Source organism: Telopea speciosissima, chromosome 5, assembly GCF_018873765.1.
Source record: "Telopea speciosissima isolate NSW1024214 ecotype Mountain lineage chromosome 5, Tspe_v1, whole genome shotgun sequence".
Classification (NCBI taxonomy): Eukaryota; Viridiplantae; Streptophyta; class Magnoliopsida; order Proteales; family Proteaceae; genus Telopea; species Telopea speciosissima.
The window spans coordinates 2157993-2175487 of NC_057920.1; the positions used below are offsets into that span (position 1 = coordinate 2157993).

At 39.4% G+C, this 17495-nt stretch overlaps 3 protein-coding genes and 1 long non-coding RNA gene across 7 annotated transcripts; 2 read left to right on the forward strand and 2 right to left on the reverse strand.

The window, feature by feature from the left end:
- Positions 1 to 1676: 1676 nt before the first annotated feature.
- On the forward strand, positions 1677 to 5631 carry LOC122662545. The gene is made up of 3 exons (XR_006333051.1): positions 1677 to 1691; positions 4639 to 4644; positions 5505 to 5631. It is a non-coding gene; the product is annotated as an uncharacterized LOC122662545 (long non-coding RNA).
- LOC122662544 lies at positions 2213 to 6401 on the reverse strand. Of its 2 annotated transcripts, XM_043858202.1 has the most exons (5): positions 5792 to 6401; positions 5554 to 5701; positions 3962 to 4118; positions 2850 to 3059; positions 2213 to 2328 (listed from the first exon to the last, which is right to left on the reverse strand). In XM_043858202.1, exons 1-5 carry the CDS (start codon positions 6357 to 6359, stop codon positions 2323 to 2325), a joined length of 1089 nt encoding a protein of 362 aa, XP_043714137.1. In that variant the 5' UTR covers positions 6360 to 6401; the 3' UTR covers positions 2213 to 2322. The 2 variants fall into 2 exon arrangements, with proteins under 2 accessions (XP_043714137.1, XP_043714136.1); XM_043858201.1 differs by lacking the exon at positions 2213 to 2328 and having other exon boundaries at positions 2826 to 3059.
- Positions 6402 to 6678: 277 nt separating this feature from the next.
- LOC122661029 lies at positions 6679 to 9730 on the forward strand. The gene is made up of 4 exons (XM_043856330.1): positions 6679 to 6869; positions 7840 to 7945; positions 8208 to 8258; positions 9572 to 9730. The coding sequence occupies exons 1-3, from the start codon at positions 6760 to 6762 to the stop codon at positions 8220 to 8222; spliced, it is 231 nt and encodes a 76-aa protein (XP_043712265.1). The 5' UTR covers positions 6679 to 6759; the 3' UTR covers positions 8223 to 8258; positions 9572 to 9730.
- Positions 9731 to 11192: 1462 nt separating this feature from the next.
- LOC122661802 (protein NPGR1) lies at positions 11193 to 16691 on the reverse strand. 3 transcript variants are annotated; one of them, XM_043857312.1, is made up of 6 exons: positions 16554 to 16691; positions 15552 to 15838; positions 15181 to 15439; positions 13393 to 14603; positions 12992 to 13139; positions 11193 to 11721 (listed from the first exon to the last, which is right to left on the reverse strand). In XM_043857312.1, exons 2-6 carry the CDS (start codon positions 15741 to 15743, stop codon positions 11411 to 11413), a joined length of 2121 nt encoding a protein of 706 aa, XP_043713247.1. In that variant the 5' UTR covers positions 15744 to 15838; positions 16554 to 16691; the 3' UTR covers positions 11193 to 11410. The 3 variants fall into 3 exon arrangements, with proteins under 3 accessions (XP_043713247.1, XP_043713248.1, XP_043713249.1); XM_043857313.1 differs by lacking the exon at positions 16554 to 16691 and having other exon boundaries at positions 15552 to 15954; XM_043857314.1 differs by lacking the exon at positions 16554 to 16691 and having other exon boundaries at positions 15181 to 15443; positions 15552 to 15681.
- Between the last annotated feature and the right edge of the window lie 804 nt (positions 16692 to 17495).

The following is a 17495-nucleotide window of genomic DNA, read 5'->3' on the forward strand; positions in this document are numbered from 1 at the left end:
GATTTTCCCCTTCCCTTATCCAGTGAAAGAGGATGGAAGCAAAACATGAACACCCAATTTTCTGATTTATTCAAGGCTGTGATTGATATGCATTCTCAGAATAGATTCTAGATCTAAAACACATTCTGAAGCAAGAAATTGAATAGAAAAGAATTGGATGTCATAATGCGTTTAGATCCAAAATATAATCCTACAATAAATACATACCAAACACGTACAACCTTCATGGTCAAGTTCCCCATCCCATGCTCTAGGCACTACAATCTCTCCTCCAGTATCTCCTTTCATTGACGATAGCAAGGGGGAATAGATTTTTTCATTCATCACCCCCATTCGAAAGGAGCTTTGACTATGGTTGGGTGTAAGCCTGCAACTCTGCAAGGGGGGCTTTATTTTTACACAAAGTGATGTCATTGAGAGATACAAAGGCGTGGCAATGTGGCTGCAAACCCATTGCAACTGCATGGATTATTAGATTATTGCCTCTCTTTTTTCTCTTCTATTACTATTTTACTCTTTTGAATAGAGATGCAGATTCAGATTCAGATTTAAACACCCACGATGGGAGGAGATCGAGCCCAACCGAAGGCGTGCTTGTTGTTGCCCTGATTGATGGCTTCGAAGATTTTCCTCCCTCTCTCTCCCTCTTCAATTTTCATTCTTTTTTGGAATTTATGAAGACGATGATCCCCAGTGGTAGTGATGGGCAAGTGTGGGGTTTCAAAAAAACCAGCTACGATGCAAGGAAGACCACTTTGGAGTCTTGCAGACGAACTTTGAGATCTTCTGGATTTATGTTCAAAGATTCTGGCCTTTGGAGACGAGAGGAATAGTTTGCAGGCCAGATTTGGCAACATTTGCACCGATCTGCTGACCTTTGGAAAGGGGATCTGAAGTGGATAAACGTGATCGGAAGAATATCGATGTTTTGGTAGTTACGTTCAAAACCGTGTGAAAAGGATTTTCTTCCAACGGATACTTGTGAGAATGAGTCCATTTTGTTCGCAGTCAAAAACAAGAACTGGCTTTTTAACACATTCTGATTTTGAAAATGAGAATTTATTCCAAACAGCATTCTTGTCGGTGGATAATGTGTTTCAGTGAAGAAACTAAAGAACAGAGATTTTGAGGTGGTTATCTTTCTCGGCTCATTGAGGTAGATGGTTCCATTACATTCGATCAAAAACAGTGACGACTTTATTGACAAGGACAGCCAACCAATGTAACTACCTAACCACCCATCACTAACACACACAGGTGGAGCCTTTATTCCTTTACATCCAGGTTGAAAACAGGTTCAGAGAACACATACCAAACATAGGGAGATTGTCATCTCAACGGATCAGGACCCTCTACTGCCGTGAAGCAAACGTTATTGTGGGAGTCTTACCACAAAAAAATAGTTTTTGTTGGAGGATTAAACATGGAAGATCATAATTGGCTGTATTTGATATACATTCTATGTTGATTTTGCATTCCCAAACTTTTCATTGAGAAGGTTCCATTATATACAATCAAGAACAGGGACGACTCTATAGACAGACAGTTAACCAATGTAACTACCAAACCACCCATAACTAACACCGGTGAATCCTTTATTCCTTTGCATCCAGGTTCAGAACACGTTCAGAGAACACATACCAAACATTGCTTTGGGCGACATTGTCATCTCCCGTGAAGCAAACATTATTGTGGGAGGTTCAAACATGAAAGATCACAATTTGACTGTGTTTTGTATGCATTCCCAATGGTAAAAACAACTATTTTTTATTATCCAAGATTGCAAAATCAACCTAGATCGCATACCAAATGCAGCCTGACTTCACCCTACTTGGTTACATACAGATAATAACCACTCCATAGGCTTTTCCGGTTGGACCTATTTATGAGAAGAAAAAATGGAGAGGTGAGGAAGGTGGAACCTAACCAACCAACAACCATACTGCATAAGTGTGCACTTGGGGTTCCAGTGTTGCACCACCATCATCCCCAAGACTGTCTGTTCTTTAATCTCAGGCAATCCCAAAATAGAAGGGAGTCTAGGCATATCTTGTAACATGTATACATACAATCAGAATGATCTCTGCAATCTGGAAATCTTAAACCATTGTTACAGCAGACTTTCAAGAAAAAATAGGGCACTCCAACTGGACTAACAGCGTACAACAATGGCATATGTTGGATTCAGTGCATACTGAGAGCACGATACTGTCTTCATTGCTTTGAGAGTTTTACAGGTGAGAGAACCTAACATTATCCAATAAGACTCCAGGAACCTTGGTCTCCTCTGTCCAAATGCTTGAGTATGTCACTTCCTCCAATCTAATCCTGCATTTAACATATTGTGGATTCTGAATGTTCTGAACTTCTCGTTATCATAATATGCCAAACAACAGTTCATAGGTTTAAGGACACGGGAATATAGAAAATATAATTGCAATTATGTGTAATGCAACTCCACAGATAAGCTTCAGTCCCCAATTTTTGAAGATGGATATACACCACTGACTTCCAAACAGATTGTCTTGTCCATCAGATTTTCAACCATTTTATCCATTCAATAGTTATACATTGAACTTACTTTTTCCAATTAAAATTATAAATTAAAGAATCAGTTTGGACCTGGCTGCCTAATCACTTGCAGTGAGACCTATCAATGATAAGTCATGGTTTTCAAAACATTATATGCGTATGACTAGTTATGAAAGCCTCTAACTTTCTAACACTAAAAATCAGGCCCATAATGCTATTATGTGAGCCTCTCACTCCTACCATGCAAACCAAGCCCATAATGCTCTGTTGACAAAATTGTGTACTCTTTTTGTGAACTAATATGAGTGGAGTCCAACCTTACACCTCCTTGGGTGTGCAGTCTCTGGACCAAGATGTGCATTGCGTGGCTGATATCTTGGAATATAGGACCCTGCAGTCATTGCCTGACTTTGGCCATGCCTTTCTACTGGCTGTGGTTCACTTCTTGTTGCTCTTTGCCGTGTGTTTGGGGAAAAGTCTTCCCTCTGCCAAGTTGCTTCATAGTCTGCTCTAAGGCGTGATCCTTGCTGCACATCAACTTTTCAAATTAGTATGTATTGGTTTGCACAGCAAGCACTGGTGCTCACATAGTCACATGGACAGTTATAACTAGTCATAACAACTACACTTACACTAAGGATAAGCTAGGAAGCCTATCAGAAAATAACACATCACACATTTGGTTTTGTTCTTCTTTCATGGAAATGTCTTGGATTCTCTCTCTCTGGCTACAGGAACCATAGACAGGTCTGAACCCCGATAACCTTCCAGGAGCTCATGTTTAGATTTAGGCATTTGGGATCAACCTGTTAGGTTACCAAAAGTTTGTATACAGATGATCCCACCCTTCAATTTTACCTTGAACGCACTCAAATGGATAGGAAAAAGAATAGGAAAAAAAATGGCTATAGCTTAAACATAGCTATGAAAAATGATGCATACAACAGTGGTTGATACCAATCTTGCCATCTACAAGTCCTGTAGCCCCAAAATACAGGCACTGTTTTAAACTTGACATTCAACTCATGAGTCAGCTGAGTAGAGTTCATTCACTAGGTCAAATTGACTTAGCAACTACTGATTCAAGTCAACTAGCAAGTCTTAAAACCTCTGCCCAGAAGAAGGGGTCACAATATCAGAGTCTAGTTTTCAGGTTTTAAAACTACGCATCCAAGACACTCCACTCCTTTCTTTTGTTAAGAGTTGATTAGGGATGTAAGTGGCATGGTTTGTAAGATGCATCAAACATTCTATTTAGCTTTACATGTGGTGCCTAAAGATGATATTCAAGTTGGGACAAAATTGCCCACTTGAATATCCGGCACAAGTGCCCCGCCTGCCCGTAACCAGGCATAAAAAACGTAGGAAGAAAACTTCAAACAAAAGCTCAAAACAGGATTTGCTAAAGAAAACTAAATCATCTCCATACCTTTTGCAATGAACGCCCACATAACAACTTCAGTGCATCATAGAAATGTTCATACTTCTCAAACTGAACCACAATCTTGCACTGGAGACCAGACACAATGTCACCACTCTCCTCTGTGTTCTTACCTAGATCATCGTCCTCAGCAACATTAAGATTCCTATGTGACGTTAATTAACAGAGCATGATCAAATGATTGCATGAGATCAGGTTATGTGATAGGGCAGTATGGATCAAGGGTAGAAGAAGTATCACTCCCTTGCCAACAAGCGACTTGAAAAATTGCTGCTCATTTGATGAGATATGGCATGTCAATCATAATAAAAAATAATAACCTATGCATTAGATGGCCACGAAGTTAAATTACAAGATCTTACATGTTAAAAAATTAAAAAAAAAAGGTATCATTAGGTGCAGCTGTCTGCCTCAGATAAAACAACAGTTCAATGAGACAATCATGAAAATCCTGTGTAGAGCATGACATTCTTGCTGAGCTTGATAATAAAGAAGCAGCTTGACCAAAAAAATTTGCAATAACCCCAACTAACATGCATCCACATGTATGCAATGTATGGCAGTGCTGACAGATCCATGGTGCAGAAAGAAAAGTAGAAAACTTAACCGGTAACATCAATACCAAGAAAGGATTCCACAAGTCAAACAACATTAAATGCTTCAAGAGAAAAGTATGGGGAAGGGGGAGATGCCGGGAAGGGATAAATCTTCTCTAAATATCTCATCCTAACATCTACAATATGGCAGATCAGGCGGGGCCCAAATTTTGTGAAGTAGGGTTTAGTACCCCTCACATGCTAGGTTTCAGGCTCAAGTTCTCAACCGAGTTGGCCAGGTGGCTAGACAAAGCTTTTGAAATCCCTTATCACATGAAGTTCTGGACTAGCATATTGAAGAAAGAGATCATTGAGGTAATTCAAACTTCAGAAAAATATTTGAAATATAAGGGAAATTGCCAAAATGCAGGGTATATGGTTGAGTTTGATAATGAAAGTTGACACTTATCAATTCCAATAATTGAAATTACCAAATCATCCTTGCATGTGGCACAACTAGGTGGACCATATAAGAAGACCTTCCTCTATGGGTTGTGCACACCTTTTCCCATTTTCTTTTTCTGCATCATCTGCATTTCACAGCTAAACTAAGGGTGAAACTCCTGTAACCATTCAATTGAAAAGAGAAAGTACCTCCAGATAGTAACTAGACATTTCATTACTCTGTAAGACTCATATAAAACTGAGAATTGCAACAAGGGGGGGGGGGGGGGGAGAACACGAAGGATTCCCTACCCCCACCCCCACCCCTCGGAAAGAGCTCAACGATGGCACTGAGCGTATGAAATTGTGTCGATTGATAAAGTTACAATGCAACAGGTTTATTCAAATTGCAGAAAAATCATGTTTTCCTCCACTAAAAACACAAAATCCCTTTAATAAGAAAACAACTAGTGTGGATGCATTGTGACTTTCAGCTAAAGCAATAGTAAGTTACAGAGTTACAAGGGCAAGTATATATTGGTTGGAGCTAGAAGTATTAGATCGATAAAGATAAGATGGAAAATGAAACAAATAACAGACCTAATTTTTCCAAATACGGAGAAAATGGTATGTGTGACCAGCATGGAAGGCTTGGACGACACACGCGGTTCTGCAAACCATCGGGAAGGAACGCCTCTCAGAACAAGGGTATCGGGCTGTTTCTTTCCACCCCTTGAATGATGTTGTCCTGCAGAGACAAGAAGCAAAAAATCAAACTATACCAAGTCAGGGTAAGAGCAAACCACAACTGAGATGAAATAGCATAGCAAACACAAACCTCGATTTTGGAAGGCGTAAAAATCTTCCCAAGCTTTCCTAAGTCCATCAAAATCATCAGATGGAGGAACAACGATATTCAGCCTGAATTTCACTCCTTCGATATTCAACTCCATCCCGTCCATCCTATCGACGAGGGACTTTTTCCACTCGGAGAACTTTCTCTCCTCCAACAACCTGGAATCCTTCTCATCATCACCATTATCCCCGAGCCGAGGGTTCTCCTTTTTTCTATTAGTATTATTAGCATTGGGTTTACGACTGAGAAACCCTAAATCCCGAATGTAAAGAGTGCCGGAGGCGACGGGATCTTCGCGCTTGCGCTTCTTGAGATCCTTGAACCTGCGAATGTCGAGATCCTCTTCGGGGACAGTAACGGAGACGGAGAAGGAGTCCTTAAGGAAGTCGATCAGAGCGCGCTTGAGCTGCCACTCGTCGATGGGTTTTACGGATGGATCCGAGCGGTAAATGGTGAGGAGCAGCTTCACACGTGGTACTAGCGACAGCCCATTTCCAATTTCTAGGGTTTCTGTTGGAGCAGCAACAGATCCCGAAGGGCTGAAGCTCATCTTCTCTTCTTTTCCACCACTTCCAGTTGACTGACAAAGTGAGCTACTCTGAGTACTCTCCCTCTCCCCCTTGCTGCTGCTGCTGCAGTGCTGCTGCTCCTCCAATGCTACTGTTTTATAAAACTGGTTACGTTTCCTTTCCATTCTCGTTTTCTTTACAAATCAAATCGTGATGGTCGTAAGCTATGAAATGATCCCACATAAACGGTCTTGATATTATAGCCTACCTTAGAAGTATGGTATGATACACAGAAACATCTGGTGGTCGAGGTAGACGGTAGACCTGGAGCGGTAGGTAGGTCGGTTGCACAATCACCGTTGGATCCGTAAGGTATAAATAGAGAAAGTCAAAAAACCCGCCGTCTCAAAAGAGACAAAGAAAGAGAGACAGAGACGGAAAATGGGGTTCTGCTTCGCCTGCTTCGGTGCTGGTAGAGAGCAGAGAAGAGAGGAAGAACGCCTGGCCTCCCAAGATGCTCGAGCCAAAGCAGCCGAAGCCGCTGAGAAAAGGCAATCTCTGTTCCCTCACATCACCGTGTTTTATTTATTAGAATCTGTTTTTGACCTTTCTTTCTTTTTCCTTTACAAAGCCGACCCCCTTCATTCTTTCGATTTGATGGAATATGGGTCGCCAATGCTCTGAGCCATCCAATACCTATTCTGCGCTTGTGAGGAGGTGATGGAATCAATGCCTCTAGAATTGTATTGTTTTATGCGGTTTTTTACCCATGGCGAGGTACGAATTAGAGAGGAGCGGAACTACTACTAACTACTACTATTAGGTTAACAGACACCCCCCCTAGTAGAATTGCATTTGAAAAGCTTGTTCCTTCCCCGCCCCTTCCAAATTTCAGTGGTTGAATAAATTTCCAGTATGAAACGTGGAAACAAATAGAGAGAACCATTTCTCTCCATAACTAGTTTGCTGCTTCAATTTTTCACTATCTGGTGCACTTCACATGTCAAGCTGAGACGCTTCCAACATCAATTTTGCTGCAAAAGGACCTACAGCACATCCTGACTCATATAGGTAGGCGTAATAGATTAATGGTTGATGATCCTAAGCTGCTAAGCATTTCATCTTCCCTTCAGAATTTGGAAATTGTGATTCACATAATTCCAAGTGACAGGGAGGAGCAGAACTACTTCTTCCTATTCTCCTCCGAAATGGATGGTGCAAACCTATCCCAAATACTATCCTGGCTGTTACACAAGAGGACATCATTTCAAGTATGGGGATCAGATTGTATGGATAGACTGATCTGCATCACAGTTGGTCTGCACTGATCCAGCGATCTGTTACTGATACCATTTTATTTCTAAACTTACTTCCTTTGATGTGCTCAGGATCGACCGGGTCTGGCCTTGGCTGCTCCGGTCTATCATACCGAGTTTTAAAACCTTGCAAGAGGATAATCAGGGAACGAAATAATGATATCCTTTTATTTGTTAATCTTATATAATATGATTCAACCTGCAGGCAGGAGCAATTTGAGAAGTCTGCCGCAGGAAGAGCTGCGCGTGCACAACTAGCAGCAAATGCAAAGCAGACAGTTGGCTCTACCAAAGGTGAACCAGTTCTTAAGGTAAATATCTAATGTGCATGCCCACTCTGGTAGTTTTGTTTCCCATTATACATGCATAAAACATTTGTTAACCCTGGTACTAATTAAAAATGCATACTCTTTAACCATATTTCCACTTTATGTTGCCTCACTTCAATGTGTTGGATCCCTCCTTCTCTCATATTAAATCAGTGGAAATGCTAACTGCTCAAATGAGATTATGAACTGGAGAAAAAGAAATGATGTCAAATTTAGTGCTTATAGGTTTTTATTGTGGATGCAGTGGCAAATGGGATGAAGTTTACCCTTTGGCTGTTCAAGTATAACTGTTTCTGTAAGTCCATGTAACTTCGACTTAGTAAGATTTAGTTGATTATTTTAGCTATTCAATGTTGTGATATTTCTTATGCCGGCCAGATACACTCTTTATGTTGTTTTCGTGTCATACAAAATTTTAGATTTCCATACGATCAGATGGCCCACCGTCTTATTCAGGCCATTCTGTTAATCGCCTTTCTTGTTTTTCTTTTTCAGTTACTCATTCTACTCATTACTTAACCAGATCTTGAAGATCTTTTTGTTCTGTCGGACTTGATTGCTTCTCTACCATATTTGTTTGATCTTGAGTAGTGAATTTGTCAGCAAACCCATATTGATTATTCAATTTCTTAATCTGTAAATTATTATCTACTTAAATTACCTTTGAGTCTGGAAAAGAAACTCAAAGCCCCCTTACACCTCTATCTATAATTTTTCAAGTCCAAGCATCTGGGTTCTTAAGCACATCTTACTTGTTTGTTAAAAACCATCCTGGATACTAGGTTGCCCCTTGCACACCCCTCTGTACAATCTAACCTAGGTACTTCCTAGCTGTTTGGATAGGAAATTGTTCCAAAGCTTCTGGGTTCTTAAGTACCTCTAGTTGTTGTACTATCTTTAAGACTTCTGTACAAATCAGGTGCTATACCATTTAACGCTTTTCGGTTTCTTTTGATCATGTTAGTTAATCAGATATACAGGTCGATTTGAATTTGGCTTTTTGAAGAGTTACAAATAGAGAAAGTACCTCAGGGGAGCTCCCGATTGTTCTTGTTCTGATCATGATTGTTTGTGTTTGACAATGCCTTAAATCAAATTATCTGTACATCTTTCAAGTGACAGGCACTGTAGAAAATTATACATTTATCTTGTCATATGTATTTTTTTTATTTTTTTTTTGGTAAAAATCTTGTCATATCTATTAGATGCTGTCTGTTTGTACATTTCCTGACTGACTTAGTAGTACATTGATGCCATTAGTTTGTACATTTCCGGAATTACTTACTAGTACATTTCCTTTGTAGCATATTATCTTCATTTATTTGTGCCCTTTGGTTAAATAATTCTGAATAGGTTTCTATATATCTTTAGATTCTTGATTTTATCATACATCGTACTAATGGAAAGAGAACAAGGAAAAAGAAAATATAAGAAAAGAACAAGTAGCATGAACAGGTTCAGGTCTTCTCAGCTGTTAGCAGCTAGGTTTTCAGTTCGTCAACTATTGTGAGGTTTATTGGCTTTATATTTAAATCTCTAGACAGATCCTCTATTAGGGATTTTAGGAGTAACATTCTCACTTTGTTATCTTTATTCACTGTAATTCAGATATTTTGGAAGGTTCAAAGATGCTGTATCTATGGCTACATCTCCTGCAAACTTTTGGTTGCTATTTTGGCCGCCTACCAATGATTGTTAAGATTTGCTGTTCTCCCACCTTTTTCAGATGCCAAGGCTTTTCCTAAAATTTATTCCCCTTCTCAGGTTTCAATAAAGTTGGCTTCATCCAAATAAATAAAGTTGGTGTCTATTTGTTTATCTTCGTCCTACACCAAGGCAGGCTGAAAATGTGTATTTGTTGTTTATATGTAAGAGATCTTTGGGGTAGAAGTTGTTTCAGTTCTAATGCAATGCTCTTCAAGTCCTTTTGAATTGACTGCTTCAATTAGATAATACATGTAGCACAACAGAGTCAACCTGAGGCCAGCTGATTGGAAAATGAATCTTCTTTCAGAGTCTGGAGGTGAAATACCAAATGTCAACCTTGTATGATATTAATACCTACATCTCTTTGCAAGGATCTCCACTCAATTCAGAGTCCCTTATGGTTGGGTTATAAAAAAGATAAAGAGACAATTTCATCCAATAGACTGGAACCTAAGTCTATCAACTAAAAAACAGTTGTGGCTTTAGGGTGTTCTGTGGGATAGATTTATAAAAAAGGTCCTCCTCATCCGATTAAGCTGAAGAATCATCTTTAACACCTCTTGAAAAGTTCGCAAAGCATTGTATCAAGGGATATACATCAGTAAAATTTAAATGCTTAGCAGTCCTGGTTTCGAAGAGATATAATATATATATTTGTTCAAAAATTAAAATTAAATTATTACTCAGTTGGGTAGTTGCACAAGACGAAATATCAGGATATGGTCAGGCCATTGGATTCCTGCTCTAAAGGGTTTTACAGTCCGGTTAGACATCTTTTAAACCTATGTTATGCATCTGTCTGTGAGCTTATTGTTAGTAGTTGGAACATGCCATTGTTAACCATGCTGTTTCCCTCTAATGTTCTGCTCAACTTGTGGAAATAGGAATTTTAACGACTAATTTAACTATTGATGCCAATGAGAACTTAAATTTAAAAATTTTCTATGGAAAGGCATACCTTAGCTCGTGCTCTTACAACTAGAGATTCTCTCTCGAAGTATGGTCAGTACTTCATCTGTCGATACACAAGAGTTTGATATTCTTACCCAACAGCTGAAGTGTTGATAGTGTTCATACAGCAAAGGTCTTGTATGAAACGTTTTTTCTTATATATACTAACTCAATATACTAAAATGAAATTAATTGAGCTATGACTCCGAATCTACCAATGCCGATTCTAAGCTTTTAAACCTTGTGTGACGGTCCACATCCTCCTGCAACCCACATAGTTGGGCGGGAAAGAAGGGACAAACAAATACTATCATTGTAGTAAAGGTATAAAAACTGTAAAAAGACAAATCAAATTGATTCATTGCCACTCTCATGAAGTCCATTATATTTCCCATATAGTTCCTACAGTTACAATCATGTGATGTGTTATAGAAGAATGTTGGGATTTTGCATTGGCAACACATTCGCCCAAGGAAAGCTCAGTTTTGGCCAACTTTGGGCTTTTTCGTTTCTTCAAGAAGAGAGGAAGTCACCCTTGACCCAAAATAAAAAAAGGAGACAAGAAGTCACCCACCTGGGTAACTAACGTATGTACATTTTAAATGCAACAAGGTAATACAGATATTACAGCGGATATCTTGATTGCGGGTCCCACTTCTCGAGTTCCAAGCAAGTATGAATTGGGCTTCAGTTGGAATAAAGCCCAGTTCTGTGGCTACTTCATAGCATCTCACGTTGAGCTCTTATTATAGAAACCTGATCCATCACGATAAAGAAGATAAACCATCATCAAACGAAGTTTTGAACTGGAGCTGACTGCTTGAGCTCATGTGCTGCCTGGAAAAAGTCTGCAGCTTGCAGTAGGGAGCCTTCCATCTTTGATACATATCCAAGATTCAACCACACCTCATGGTTCGTGGGCTCTAATCGTAGAGCATTCATCAGGAAGCTTTTTGCTATTGGAAGCGCTTGCAAACCATGCTTTCTCAGTATTGCTGCTGTTGAAACCATGCTCGGTACATAATTTGGTTCAATTGACATGGCAATTGAGAAGGCCACAAGTGCATCCTTGTATAATGACTGAGCTTCAAATAGCATCCCTGCAGATATGGTCATGAAACATGAATAAATATGCATGACTTCAAACATGACTAAGGTTTAAAGCTCAGAAATCAGAATCGAATACAGGATCGGCCTCCATCATTTCTGACTCGGATCACATTGAAATCAACCAAGAATTGGACAGAATCTATTGGGCTTGGGTAAAACCCTAGCAAATCAAATTGGGAAGAAGAAGCATATATTTCCAAAGATCTTTGGTTTTTGGAGTTTTTTATTTGGAAGTTTCATTGATTTTCTGCACTTTTTGTGATTAAAAAAGGAGGAGAAAACTGCCAAAAAGGGAGATCATCTGTGTGCATTCATGGCTGATTCCAATAAAGGTTCTCGAGATAAATCAGAATCAGGATCGAGCGGTTTCCGTCGATTTCAATCCGATTTTTTAACCATGATACATGACTAACAGTAAAAATCATTGATGATAACGACTCGGCGCAATATTTTTTTACACTGATTGGACTCACCGAATTTCACTGGATGACTAGATTGAAATATTTTCTGGCACTCAATTTCTGGAACCCAATGTCTCTCTAATTATACTTTCTTTCTTTTTTATCTGTGGAAGTAACCAAATTTGACTCCATGTTTGCAAGGGTGGGGTTGTTTTCCTTGCTGACATCCAAAAATTTTCAATAGTTCTACCTCATGCATCAGACCCAACACCTCACATCTTCAGTTCTCTCTTAAAAAAACTACTCTCTAGGTGACTCAGATGTATAAAGGGATCATTTTAAGCATTCAGGATATCTACACTCCAAAATCTCTACACTCGTGACATTAGCTTCACCTTCAACTATCTATATACTTTGTTTGAAGTTCATTAATTAGGTTAAAAAGTGGGAGTGGGTGAAGAACTGGAATGATCAAAAGTTAAGTTTATACGAACATTTAAAAATAAAAAGTTTATATCATTAGCTTATCAAAAATAAACTGATAAAACTAGTACCACACATATTATGCAGATGAATGATTCAAATGCAGAACAGCTTAATAATATGAATGTTCACAAGAGTTTGAGGAGCTCTGATATTGGCAATGTAATGTGAGGCCAGAACTGAAAAACCACCTAGCAGAATTGTGTTTCCCTCATAATGGAAGATGAGATAGGGACAAGGAATTGCCTTAACAAGATAGCCATAGCAATCAAAGCACTTCTGGCAAGGTGAACATTGAATAGAATTGGAGATCAAGAAAATCACTACTTAATTCCTATATCCATAAAAACATGTGAAAGAGGAAAGAAGCAACAACCTGATACATGCCAACTCTTTGGAGAATAAAATCCAACGGACTTGGCTTTATCAACACAAATTTCGGCATCGTGCCATGAACCAAATTTTCTATAAATGTCCGCTAAACCTTGCCATGCCTCCATTTCTAAATTTGTTTCTGTTACCACCTGTAGAATGATTATGAAAAAGACATAAACATACAATAACTCAAAAGATCATGTCCAAAAATTTAAACATACATTTATCAGGACTAAAACTTCATAATATGTGCTGCCTCAAAGAATCTCTAAGTATCATCTGAGAGCAAACACTGTGTCACTGTTTCAGGTGATACACTAGATACATAAGATCATAAAATTTGGCTACATGAAAGGACCAATAGTTTCATGATATATCCAGGGGCAATAGAGTGCTACGCACCTCAGAGTCATTCACCATGGTTTTAAACTCCTTTTGTGCTTGAATCAGAGCAAGCAAAATTCTGTAAGTCTCTATCGCAGTTTTGGGATGTTCCTGAGCAATTTGAAGTACAGCTTTCAACCTTAGAAGTTCTAATTGGTCCTTTCTTCCAGCATCATCCAAGGCAAGGTTGATTATGGTTTCAGCATCTTTGAACCGCTGCTCTGCAGAGATGAGCAGTGCTAATAGCTTCCAACCTCTTGCTGAGCTTCCACCCACCATGTCTAAGTAATTTGTTGCATTTTCAGTAGCTGCGGTCAGGTTCCTTTGAACAGCATTCTCCAAACCAAAGTTAAACAACACTTCTGGGTCATCTTTCTCACGCAGCGCCGCATTGCTTAAGTATTTCAAAGACTCACTTTTTAGAAGAACCCTTTGAGAATCTGACACAGAAACTCTAGCCGCAGTTCCATAACAAACACCAAGCAGTTGATGTGCCTTACCCGCAAAATGCTCATTGTGATGCTTACTGAAATTGGCTGCCCTCCGAGCGAAATCTATTCCATCATGAGCATGCTCTGGATTTTCTGAGCATAACTTTGCTCCTAACAACAGTGAAGGAAGATGAGGTGCACGCTCCTCCGAATGACCTGAAACTTTCTTTAGAAGGTTCAAGGCCACTTCATTCTGCCCAGCAGAACTGTAACAAAGGGCAAGAAGATACCACCTTTCGGCTCGGTTGTAAATACCTGGCAGGGCCTGTTCAACATGATCAGCCAAAACCCCAAATTGATGAGACACTGAAAGCGCATAAGTCAAATGCTCGATGATTTCAGGATCCCAAACTATTTCCTGAAATGCCACCTTCTGCATCAGTATAAACAGCAAGAGAATTGCTTCCTCCGTATTATTCTTGGGAGTTGTTGCTCCCCATATTTGCAATTGGGGAGGAAGACTTGCTTCAACGCCACCATAGAGTAGAATTCCGGCCAAATCTTTCTGAACGCTGGCCAACCTCTGGGCATCCAAATTCCAGGGTTTGGTTAGAACTCGGCGGTATGCAGTGATAGCTTCATTAAGAAAGCCTGCCTGTTTCCAGAGCCTAGGAAGCAATTCCAGTGCTTTGTGAAACATCTCCTGCAACTTGCAATCCTCAGCAATACCTTCAGGCATTCCAGTGGGTAAAGCAGATTCAACTGTATCCAGAATTATTTGACACTCTTTTGCAGCCTCTGCGAGAAGATGGGGCTAAATATGTCAAAACTTTTCCTTTTAGAACATATGATTGAATTCAGAAAGTTAATAGAAAACTAATGTACTCAATAGAAAAACTATAATTCATGGGTCCAACCAGGATACGTTGCTTGCAAGAACAAACCAGACTTGATAAGATATCTAAGCCATCTGATATATCAGTGCCTACGAGATCAGCAAAGTGTTGAGAGTAAACTTTAGATCACCCAACCAAGTTGATCTTCAGCCTATGAAATCGTGTGGAAACAAAGTATCCCTGAGCAACATCTCCCTGTATTTAAAGTAATCAGACTGTCTATATTCAGGGGCTACTATATCAGTATGGTACTCCAAGATGTCCTTCTTCCCCTTGAGCAAAATAGACTTGAAGCCCAAAAAAGATAGTTTCCAGCCAACATATTATTCACTGATTTCTAGACTAACCAAACATGAATCTCCTATTAGCTTTAAGAGCAGTTCAAATGAGAGGAGTAATTGAAGATAATTTTTGGACAATTTTAGGACTTCCAACTGAAAAAGAAAGGAAGAGGTCAGATTAGAGAAGAAACCAAATACCATTAGCACGCCCAAGCTCCTTCAATGATTTTGCTTTAAGTAATATCGCTTCGAGCAGCAGGCTCACCGAGTGCATTGACATTGTACTCGTCTGCATGTTTTCCACTTTATGACGCCCTTTTCTTTGCTGAGTTCTTGCAATGATAGCCTTTGTCATCCTTGGTGTTAAACTCCGAATATCGATCCCTTGAAACACTTGGAGTGCGGCATCAAAATTTCCTCTCTGATATTCTAATCGTCCTAGCAAGGCCCTCGCTTCCTGCCATTAAAAAGGGAATTAAGTTTAAACAAGATTCACCACCGTATGAAAGAAAACAACTGTAAGAAGAAAAATCTTAGGATTCTGGTAGACAAAAAAAGGAACAACCCACCTCATAATTTAAAGAGAGAGCTTCTTTCAGAGTGGATTCAACGTCTTCGACCTGGCTATCCTCAAACCTCGACTCCCAGTCACCTGTTCTCGAAGAGAGGCCACTGACTGAGAAGTCCCTCGTTGCCAGTGATTCTGGTGACTGAGGAACTTCTTCAAACTTGAATTGTTCACCGGAGCAAGCGCACAACATGATATCTAATATAAACCTGGTAATATGGTTTCAAACCCCAAAAAGAAAATCAGACAGAACCAATTACTCGTCACAAAGTTCTTCTACTGCGACACCTGAAAAGCGAATGAACTACATATTAACATTCAGCCGGTCACAGTCTCAAAGCATCATCCTGCCGTTCGAAGTATAACACTCATGAAGCAAATCCATCGTTTCCTTCCACGCCGATAATAACCATCCCTAACCCCCCCTCCCACCCGAATTAAAAAGAAAAAAGAAAAACGAAAGGAAAAACGCACCACTCTTCAGACAGATGGAACTTGAAATACTACTGATCAGCAATAATCCATCAAAAATCTTATCCAGAGAAAAATAAATTGTTCTAAAAAAAATAACCTCAGAGAAAGTTGAACAGCTAAAAACTGAAAAGGCGAATCCGCATTCTCCTAACAAAGATAGGCGACACCGAAGAAAGAAAAATGGAGAAAAAAATGTCACACAGCAATCTTTGAAGAAACAGAGAATATATTCATGATGGAAACAGATTCAGATCATAAAACGCCAACGAAACAAAGCACAAAAAATATAAATATATTCGAATCATAAAACAACAGTGATCTGCAGTCCTACAGAGACTAATTTAAACAACAAAACCCAAACAATCAGGTGTTTATATATAACAAGAAACGCCAGTCGGAGAAATGTCAGTGAGGCAGAACTTATGAAAGTACAGAATGAGAGTTGCAGAGGGATGGAGAAGAAAAGACAAGTAGGTCAAAAAGCGAATGGAAAAGCCAGACGACGAAGATATCAGAGCTTTGGGCATACCAGTGACGAAAGCGGGAGACGTGATTCAAATCGAAGCCATGAACGCAACTTCTCTGGAGATTCTCGCTTGTCTTTCACATGTGATCCTGTGAGGTTCAGGCCTGAGGGAGGCAATTAAAACGACGAAGAATGTCTGTTCTTTTTCCTTTTTTTTTCAAGTTCAGCTGAGATCTGATGTTGCGCTCTCTCTCTCTCTCTCTCTCTCGTATTATATGAATGAGTTAATAAGAGTATCTTCCTCTGCTAACCTTTCTCTTCAATGAAAGGAAAGCAGTAGTGTTGCTGGTTAGCTCATAAATTTGTGTTCTGTCGTCCACTCGGCTTTTCATTTGTGTGGACTTTAGAAACCTTTTCATTTTTGCATTTTCATTCTTTCAGAAATGGGTTCTCTCGAAATTTTTATTTTTTTTATTTGCTTCTTCTTTTTGTTCAATTTTCCTTTTCTTTTTAATAAAAAAAGAAGAGAAAAAAACAAAAAAAGGCGGTGATTTGAATTGAATTCAAAATGACCAGCATTCCAGTCGAGTCCAAACTGTTTCCAGCACCTAATAAATTGGTTGACAATGCTTGTATGGTCTGGTCGGGTCTGTGACTCTGTGGTGTGTGTGCAGAGTCTTGCCGAAACTGGTTGGTGACGTGGCATTTACTTTACTGGTAAAGTGGGTAGCTCTACGAAACGAAACCGATCTCTCCTTTTAAAATTGCTCAAAATACCCTAACTTGCCCCCCAAAATAGATGTTCAAACCCAAGAAGACAATGCACAATCACGTGTAGATCACCAGGGGCCAAATTAATCTGACTTCCCAACCAGCCCCAAGCCGACAGAGAGCTCCTTAATAAACCTTTCCTTTAAACGCCTATTAATATAGTTTAATTGAGATGAATGAAAGGGAGGGAGAGAGAGAAGTTGGAGTGGTTTAGTAACGGAGAGAGAGAAGAGT

Bases quoted from the DNA above. Each gene is read 5' to 3' on its own strand.
- LOC122662544 (XM_043858201.1), bottom strand. From the start codon at position 6,359: ATGAGCTTCAGCCCTTCGGGATCTGTTGCTGCTCCAACAGAAACCCTA. The intron at 4,119-5,553 runs GTCTGTTATTTG...AACGTCACATAG, and splicing joins TCCGTATTTGGAAAAATTAG to GAATCTTAATGTTGCTGAGG. The intron at 3,060-3,961 runs GTATGGAGATGA...GTTGATGTGCAG, and splicing joins GTGGGCGTTCATTGCAAAAG to CAAGGATCACGCCTTAGAGC.
- LOC122661029 (XM_043856330.1), top strand. From the start codon at position 6,760: ATGGGGTTCTGCTTCGCCTGCTTCGGTGCTGGTAGAGAGCAGAGAAGA. The intron at 6,870-7,839 runs GCAATCTCTGTT...TTCAACCTGCAG, and splicing joins GCCGAAGCCGCTGAGAAAAG to GCAGGAGCAATTTGAGAAGT.
- LOC122661802 (XM_043857312.1), bottom strand. From the start codon at position 15,743: ATGTTGTGCGCTTGCTCCGGTGAACAATTCAAGTTTGAAGAAGTTCCT. The intron at 13,140-13,392 runs GTGCGTAGCACT...ATCATTCTACAG, and splicing joins CCATGGTGAATGACTCTGAG to GTGGTAACAGAAACAAATTT. The intron at 11,722-12,991 runs GTTGTTGCTTCT...CCATATCTGCAG, and splicing joins AAAGAGTTGGCATGTATCAG to GGATGCTATTTGAAGCTCAG.